Consider the following 8,866-nt stretch of genomic DNA (forward strand, 5'->3'; position numbering starts at 1 on the left):
GGCAATGAAACATGATCAAAACATAACAAAATACTTATAAAATCTCCAGGTCTTTTAACAAAAATTTAAAGAAGCAATGTTTATTTATAGCTGAATCCCTGTTTCTTCCTCCCCATACCTGAGACCATCACATCCATCCTCACAGCAGAAGGTTGCCCACACCACCTAACACATACTACAGGGACTGTCCTCTCTATGCCTCATGAAGAAGGTCTTGGTGGGTCTGGCACTGTGATGGGGCCAGGTGATCAAGACCAAAAGAACCCAGACCCTGCTCAATAAATCTTAAAGAGAAAAATTAAAACATCTGAAGACATGCAGAAAAAGTCTATCCTATTCATGTCTGGAACATAGTGGAAAGGCTGGTTTTGTGAAAATGAAATACTGAAAAAGGTTTGCACAGTTCAGCTTTTATTAAAATTAAAGTAACAAAGTATGGGAAACTAGAACATGATTCCTGTTAAAATAATACATTTGAAGAAATGTTTCTTCAGCTTTCACTGTAACTGATCAAGCATGTGACAAGTGTTCTTTTATAAAACATAGGTTCCCTAATATCCATGCAAGAGACACCGACCAGATCAAGGGCCTTACCTGTGCGATATGTTGTACGGGGTGTCAGACTTCAAGTCTGACTGCCAGTGGACAATCACAGAGACAAAGCAACCACACAGACATACACATTCAGTGTCTTCAGTTTTCTTTCAAAGAAAGTATTTTACATATCATATTATACAAATTAAAACTGTACAAATTAAACACAAAGTCCAACAAGGGTCCTTTATTGCCACTGAAAAGAGGAAAAAATAACTTATAATCTTATAACCAAAGGCAAGAATATAGCACTAGAGCAATTTGTTTCTCCAAATGCCAGTCTCTTGCATTCCTGACTTGGCTGATGCTATATCCGTGAGTCACTGAGTCCTGTGACAATGGCTGCACAGAGGCTGTGAGGTTGTGATTATCCACTACGGAAGAAACCTCTTCCATTCCCAAATGCCAGACGTGCTGCCAGCTCTCCTGCTTGGTCAGTAGATACACAGCACAGCTGAACATGAGGGGCTTAGGATCCTAAATAGTGCAAACACTTAAAAAAAAAAAAAACCTAACCTCCTTGCTTCTCCAGGCAACAGAACCTTTAAAACTCCAGCTAACTGTTAACATGGGTTTGCTCAACCTCTCAACTTGATCCAGCAAAGTGCAATTGGGGAGCATGGAGGCAATTCAAAATGGCACCTCTCCCAACAACAAAAATAACAATTAAAATAAAGGATGTCAATGGCAGATAAATCACAAAAGAGAACCTAGGGCATAGACAGCTCAAGAGGCAAGTAAGTTGTACATTAGTGTGAGCAACAGCAAAGCACATGCTTAACACATTTTTAATGAGGATCATGAGAATTGAACCCTCTTTTAAAGTTCAGAAATAAGATGCTTCCAAAAGGGACATCATCATCTGGTAGAAAGGCCTTAAGCTATTAGAAGTCTCAGAAGATCAAGGGAACAGAAGAAAATGAGGAAAGGTCTGCTGGACCCAGGAAACTGCTGGGTGTGTGCCCTGGAGGGCAGGTTTTTCTGTGAGGCTTCTCCACACCACACTCTGCCAGGCTCAGTGCCAGGCAGTGAGAGTCACCAGGAGATGGATCAGGTCAGCCTCAACCACACAGAAAGCAGACTATTAATGTAGTTGTGTGTTTTCTAGTAGATTCCAACTTACAGTGACCCTAGACAGGAAACATACATGGATAAGTATTGAGTTAAGTTTAACCTATGTCCCCAGGAATTCAAGAATCACCAGTCAATTGTATTTTCAAATTCTGCAGTCTCCCTTGAATGTGGCATGAGAAAGAAGACTCCAAGGCAAAGAGGCTTGTCTACCTGGAGCTACTGAAAAAGTAAGTTCTGGGAGGGCAAGAAACAAAGGGAAGAGAGCCAAAGGCATGAACTGTTGGAGAAGGACTGACATATGGAACTGAACATTTCATCATCGTGGACAATAAAAAGCGATTCAAATATCCTGAAAAATTATCTTATAAAAATATCGACAATAAAATTTTAGCCTGAAAGCTATAGCTTCAATTTTATAAAAAGGCAATCTTTGAGAGGATCTGGCTCAGAAATATACAAACATTACACAACAGATATCAAAGTAAGACAGCTCAAAAAAGCATCTTAGGGGATACTGCAACTGGTCTGTCATGAAATAGAATTAAATATTCTTATTGCATAGCAGAAAATGAGGTCACTTTCATTTGCATAATACTGCAACTTTTTAGATGGAGGGAGGCCATTGGGCACTGATGAGAAATAACTTTGGAATTCAGACTAGATGACTTCTATGTTTTCCAAATCAGTATCCAATCGGTGTCTAAGTTGCTTCTAACCTTGGGCCTCAATTCCATTTCATCACTGCAATCAGACTTCCAGACACATTACTGACAAAGCTGCATTCACAAGCAGCAGTGGCCACCCTAATTGGGGAAGAGGAGGAGGCTTCTCACCTACCATGTGACCAGCACAGGCTTGAAAATAAGTCTGCTGTGTCACACTATGGAGAGAGAGTCGTACCTAGTGATAAAGAGACAGGAGTTCTGGATGGCATCCACGGGCAGCTAGAGCAGATTTGCTTTTGGTGATGACGTACCAGTGTTCTAGTCCCCATGAGAAAGGACACATGAGGAAGAAATGAACATGGCCTCAGCAGTACTACTAGCAGAGGCAGTGCTTTCTGGGAAGGGAGAGGTGGGGTTAAATCAATAGCAAAATCCAAAAGCAAAAAACATGGCTGGCTGGTTTTCATGGAAAGGGACACCCAAAAAGTAACTTCCACAATATAAGCTTGAAAGTCTAGCTTCTAGGTGGTGGTAGAGGGGATGGAAAATTCACCTTTCATCTGAAATCAGGACCTTGTATAAACAGCGTACATCAGGCCCCAACCTCCCATCTCATCCTAACCACACATACACCAAAACAAGGTCCCAAGGACATCCGGGGCCAAGAGCTCACTCCATCAGCTTCTGACCTAGAGCCAGGAAGAGCTCTAAAACCAGTCATTTCCACTGCCAGGAAAGAACAGAGCACCCAATTAAAAACAAGCCTAGATTCCTTTGGAAACATTTCTTTTAGGTCCGCCAAAGCTGAATGTTTTATTCTCTTCTCGAGGCTGCTAAAAATCCTACGTGCCTTGGTGCTCTCCAAATGTCTCTGTGAAGTAGCATCTGCTCAACAGTGAAAGGAGAAGTTTCCCCTTCAGGAGAATTGTGTGTTTAGTGCACAATAAATATACAGTAAATACACAAATTGCCCATCTAGCGGACGAGGCTCCTGGGCTTCTAATGTGGGGGGAGGGGTGGCATTCCAGTCTCCTGCAACATCTGCTTAGAAGTAGTCCAGTTGTATTATAGGTCCAACATCAGGGTTTACAAAGCGCCTTGGCTCCCGGGAGGCAGACCTTGACTTCAAGGAGAGTTAAATCCAACCCCCAGGGTGTGAGACTGTTCTCCATACACAATGGTCCCACCCCTGTGCCTAAAATTCCAACATAAGCAAACTGCTAATTTAGGAAGAGCACAGCTTTAATGTTCTTTTTATAAAATGCAAATGACTCCATGCACCCTCAAATACCTCCTTCTCCAGACGCTTAAAATTCTATCATTAATCATTTTTACCTGTGAATTAGCAAACTCCCATCAAGGTTTTCTTTCAAAATATAAGTATCCCTGGGAGAGTTCACACATCCAGGGCCTATCACCACTTCTTTCCCCACAGGGGAAACAAGGATGAGAGGGGGGTCCTGAGGGTTGGAGAAAGGGTACAGGCCCTGGAATGGGGGCAGAGGACAAGGAAGACAAGGATGTCAGACAGACTGGACCATCACCACAAAGTGCCAAGGGCCAGCCCCAGCTGGTATTTAAAGTCATCCATATTCATCTGAATCACACATGACCCTGTCCAATGCAGGGACACACCTATCTTTGGGTTTGGAGGTAGAGTGATCTTTTATTTATCCTCCAAACTTGAACACTTTTGAAAGTAAAATGGGATGCTATGAGCAATTCAGCCTGGATAACAAGTATAAACAGGAACTGTCCTATCCTGGGCAAACCCAGAGGTAGGATCCCTCTCTGAGACCATTATGGGCAGGGACAGGGTCCCTACCACTTTGGTTGTTTTTGTTTTGTTTTGTTTTGTTTTTTAGTTTTCTCCTCCAGTGTGTTACCCAGAGCTTCTCTGAAGGGTTAGTCTTCCTCAGCTGATGAGACAACATCTCCCCAGCCTGGAATCCATGACATCAAGGACCAGAGGCCCAGACCCAAAGCTGGGCTATCCTCATCTGCTTCCTGGAAGAGAGCCCAAGGAAGAGCACCAGCGGAGGAACACTGGGAGCCCACTTGTTCACCAGTTTTTGCACAGAGCATGAGATGACATTTCAAGATGCCCCTGCTCTTCTGCGGACAGTTTCAGTAGTCAAGTAAATTATGCTGCCCCTCTTGCTAGTTATTTCTGGACATTCCCAGCCTGTCCAAGTGGACCTCCAGAAGACAGCAGCTTTAGTAGTCTCAGAGTCCCCAGGAGCCACATCCAGAAGAGAGGTTTCTGTGATTTGATTCCTAGCAGAGTGAAGGATCAGTAGTAAAGAAATCCAGTAGACAATCACACCCCCCACCCCAACTTAGTGAAACATGTGTTCTACATACATACACACACACACACACACACACACACACACGGTCCAGGTTCTTTGTTGTCCCTATAGAAACACAAAAAAATCCCAAAGGTGCTGCCTGGGATTGTCAGGAATCCCACTGCTCAGGGTGGAGGCCAAAGCATCTCAGGGGAATAGGAGGTGGGTCACCAACGAGTGTTCACATTTCAAGGCCACTCTGCCAAGTCAGAGGAGGGCAGTTCTCACATCACCACAGCACCACCACAAACTCTCCCAGGGAGTAGAATTTAGTCATCATGGTCCCCCGCTGTTCTGAGTCACTGGCAGCACCCCTTCCCTTCCTCCACTTCCTGGCAGTGGGAGTTTGGGTCACAAGGGCTTGTGAATCACAGCAACACCTAAAATGAAAGGAACAGAAAGTTATCATCTTAGCTTCTCCAGAGTTACTCAGAATCTCAATAACTTCATGAATCCAAGAGAAATGAACATAATTGTTATCCAAATACTGAAGGGCCTGTGGACTTGGGCTGCCAGCAGCTGGCTATTGCCTTTACCGTCAAATCTCAGCAAGAGATTTGGACCACAAGCACAGCCTGTCAAACACCACAGATGATAGACTCATCTCACATCATCACATGGACTCATCTAGTGTTGTACTGGCTCCCATGCCCAACCCCAGCACTCAATTCAACAATGCTTAGCACCCTTGCTGGAAGCCCAGAGGCAGCTAAATTTGTATCACTTAAAGACAGGTAACAGGTAATTCATGATTACTTTTAGAAGACATTGGAATAAATTAGAAAGAACAGTAAAATGAATTCATAGAAATAAGAACTGAATTTCAATCACAGCTCTGCCACCAGTCAAACTTCACTGTGGATTCAGGCAAGTCCACTTACCTCTAGACCTCAGTTCCCATTCTAACTTAACATCACCTAACTGAGGGATCCTTCTAGCACTAAATTCAATACTTCAGTAAACAATTGAGGCATGTATGTGTTACTGTTTTAACTAAATTGAATCAACCTCACTACCTAACTTTGAAAATCCCATGTATGACTCTACAATCTCACTGTAATGAACTGAGGGCCTATAGCAGATACTATAGGTTGATTCAACCAGCATCCTTTTTACTTGCTATCCTCTACTATGGAGATCTAACAAGTTACAGATTCAGTTTTCCAGATTCCCTTGCAGCTAGAAGTAGCCATGTGACCCACTGCTGGTCAATGAGATTATAAATGCAAATCTGCTGCAACTTTGTCCTTCTTGCCTGGATGCTCATGCAAGCTCTAAGAGGCAGCAGCAGCTCTTGATAAAGATGGAAGAACAGAGAAGAAAGGAGATGCCTGATTCCTCAGTGGCAGCCCTGAGCCACCAAGCCAGCCATGAACTTCTTTTTGTCTGAGATAAATAAACTCTCTTCTTCATTTAAGAAAGTTTCTATCAGCATTTCTGGCACCCAAAGCTGAATAAATCCTAATATATTGGGTGTCAACATGTAAGGTGGTGACTGGAGCCTTATTTTAATATACTCCTTCTACGGTAAGATTTTCTGGTTGGACATCAAGACGTATTATCACATTTCATTCTCACAACAGCCCAAAGAGGCTCGGTATTATTTTATTCTGATTTTACAAACGAGAAAACAGAGGTTCAGCCATATTGAACATTTTGCCCAAAGTCCCAGGGCTAATGGCAGAACTGGATTTCAAATTCAGATCTGACTCCAGTATCTATATCCTCAAGCACTAACTATTCATTCAACTTCCATGACATAGAACAAAATTAGTCAGCTCACATGATACATACAATTTTGCAACCTCCTCTTTTAATCTAACAGTCTGTCACAGATAGTTTCTCATAACATTAAAAACACTTTCACTGTAATATATATAATGTGTGTGTGTGTGTGTGTATATATATATATTTATACACACACACAGTATACACACACATATACATACATATATACATATACACACACACACACATAGCAACTCCTCCTTGGGTTTCCGAGGAGATTGTCCAATCTTCCTTCTGAGGAGTTTCTGGGGGGTTTGAACTGGCAGGCTTCTGGTTAGCAGTCAAATGCCTTAGACACTACGCCACCAGGGCACACAAACACACACATATATCTCTACATATACATACACACACACACACACGCATATATATATATACACACACACACACACACATAAATATATATATATACAGGTTATTTAACTATTTTCTTCACAGAAGACATGAAGTAGTTTTCCACATTTTGTTATTACAAATAATGCTCCAAAAAATAACTTTTTGTCCAAAAAAATTTAACTTCTAGAAGGAAGACTTTTGTCTTATTCTATGTAGGGAGCCAAGCACCAAATAAATCCCTCAGTCAATGGGTATGAACACAAAATGCAAAACTGTGCATTTGATTGTCTCCTTCCCACCTATTTCTCAGGGAAGGCAGACAAAGAAATGCACATAAAATATTCAGCACATATGCAAAATTCTAACCACTCAGACTAAACCCTGCTCCCCTCATTAGGCCTTGTCCTAGAAAACACCCTGCTTTTCTAGCTATAGTTTTGAAATGAAAATGCCAGGACTGGTTTTGATAATTAACATGAGAACAGAATCACTCTAAGACCAAAATGCCTCTAAGGCTTTTTACATTTACCCAAGAAAAATGTGATGAGGTGAGAAAAATCCTGAATAAGGGGAAAAAAGTGAAGTAAGTTCAATGCAACTGAAGACTTGTGCTCAAAGACTGTGACCCACACACACTCCTCCTAGCCTGTAGGGCACTGACCTTCTTTGCACTGCAATCCAAACAAGATGGAATGGCTCCACCTTTCCAATACAAAATGAGAATAAGAACACCACAGCAGTTCAGTTGAGTTACCGATTAAATTAGATCATCATTGGGTGCTATAGAGTCAGCTCTGACTCATAGGGACCTTATGTATAACAGAGCGAAACACTGCCCTATCTGCACCATCCTCACAATCATCGTTATGTTTGAGTCCGTTGTTGCAGCTACTGTGTCATTCCATCTCATTAAGGGTCTCCCTTTTTTTCTCTGACTCTCCACTTTACTAAGCATGATATCTTCCTCCAGCAACTAGTGTCTCCTGGTGACATGTAGAATAATGCCTGGCACATAAATGTTAGCTCTAATTGTGCCCATTTCTGGAAAACTGGATGCAAGGAGCTGGGCTACATCTTAGATACATGTTTGCTAGTCTTCCTATAGTCCCCTGACCCCAGAAGCAGCAACTCTGATCCCATCCATCCCCCACCCCTGTCCCTCAGCTCCTTCTCACTCCCCAAGCTTATCACACACACTCCCCAAGAAGAAACTTCCATACCCACCTCATACGATATTCCTCCCTCCCAGCCTCTTGCCTAGAATGTCCTATTCCCTGACCTTCAGTTGGGTCTGAATCTTCGATTTGCCTTGCATTAGCCATGTGATCTTGAGCGAATTACTTAAACTCTCTGAATCTCAATTTTATCATCTGTGAAATGGAAGGGCACAGTCCCACTCAACCTGAAGGGCTGTTGGAAACATGTGAGTAAATGTAAACACTGTACCCAACACACTGCCCTGTGGTACAGAGTATGCACTAGCAAAGGGCAGCTATAGTGTGATTTCAACCTACCCTCAAGGTTTGATTGAGTCTCATTTCCTCCAAAAAGTGTTCTTTAACTCTTCCTTAGAAGATACAGAACACACAAAAAACTCGCCTGTCTGTCATGCCTGAAAGCGTGGATAGTGTACTCCATTTAGAACCTGTGTGTAAATCATTTTGTATTTCCCTATTTTGTGTAGGCAGGTCTTATCCAATTAATTTAACTTCCAATTTAATTTCCAAAAGGAAGATTTCTATCTTATTCTACCTAGGGAACCAGGCACTAAATAAACCAGGAATGGTAATGAAATTCTAAAATCTCTTATGATAATTCACATCAATTGGAAGAGGCTCCCTGGACCACTGTGTTAAGATGAACTCTAAGACTGCATTTGAGTTTTGACTTCAAAAAGGAGCACACATACACTGCTGTTGAGTTGGATCCAACTCATAATGACCCCTCCTTGGGTTCCCAAGGAAGTATCACTACGGAAGTAGATTGCCCAACCTTCCTTCCCAGGAGTGGCTGGTGGGTTTGAACCACCAGCCTTCTGGTTAGCAGTCAAATGCCTTA

General features: G+C 42.3%; 1 protein-coding gene across 1 annotated transcript in view; it reads right to left on the reverse strand.

Annotated features, from left to right (window-relative positions):
- Positions 1-5,035: 5,035 nt before the first annotated feature.
- KLHL3 (kelch like family member 3) overlaps positions 5,036-8,866 on the reverse strand; it is a 164,462-nt gene continuing 160,631 nt past the window's right edge. Inside the window, exon 14 of the mRNA XM_007938933.2 lies at positions 5,036-5,064. Coding sequence (XP_007937124.1) covers positions 5,036-5,064 — 29 coding nt within the window. The remainder of the gene's footprint in view (positions 5,065-8,866) is intronic.

The sequence above is a fragment of the Orycteropus afer genome, unplaced genomic scaffold (assembly GCF_000298275.1).
Source record: "Orycteropus afer afer isolate SDZICR_OR568_19922 unplaced genomic scaffold, OryAfe1.0 scaffold00056, whole genome shotgun sequence".
NCBI classification, from domain to species: Eukaryota; Metazoa; Chordata; class Mammalia; order Tubulidentata; family Orycteropodidae; genus Orycteropus; species Orycteropus afer.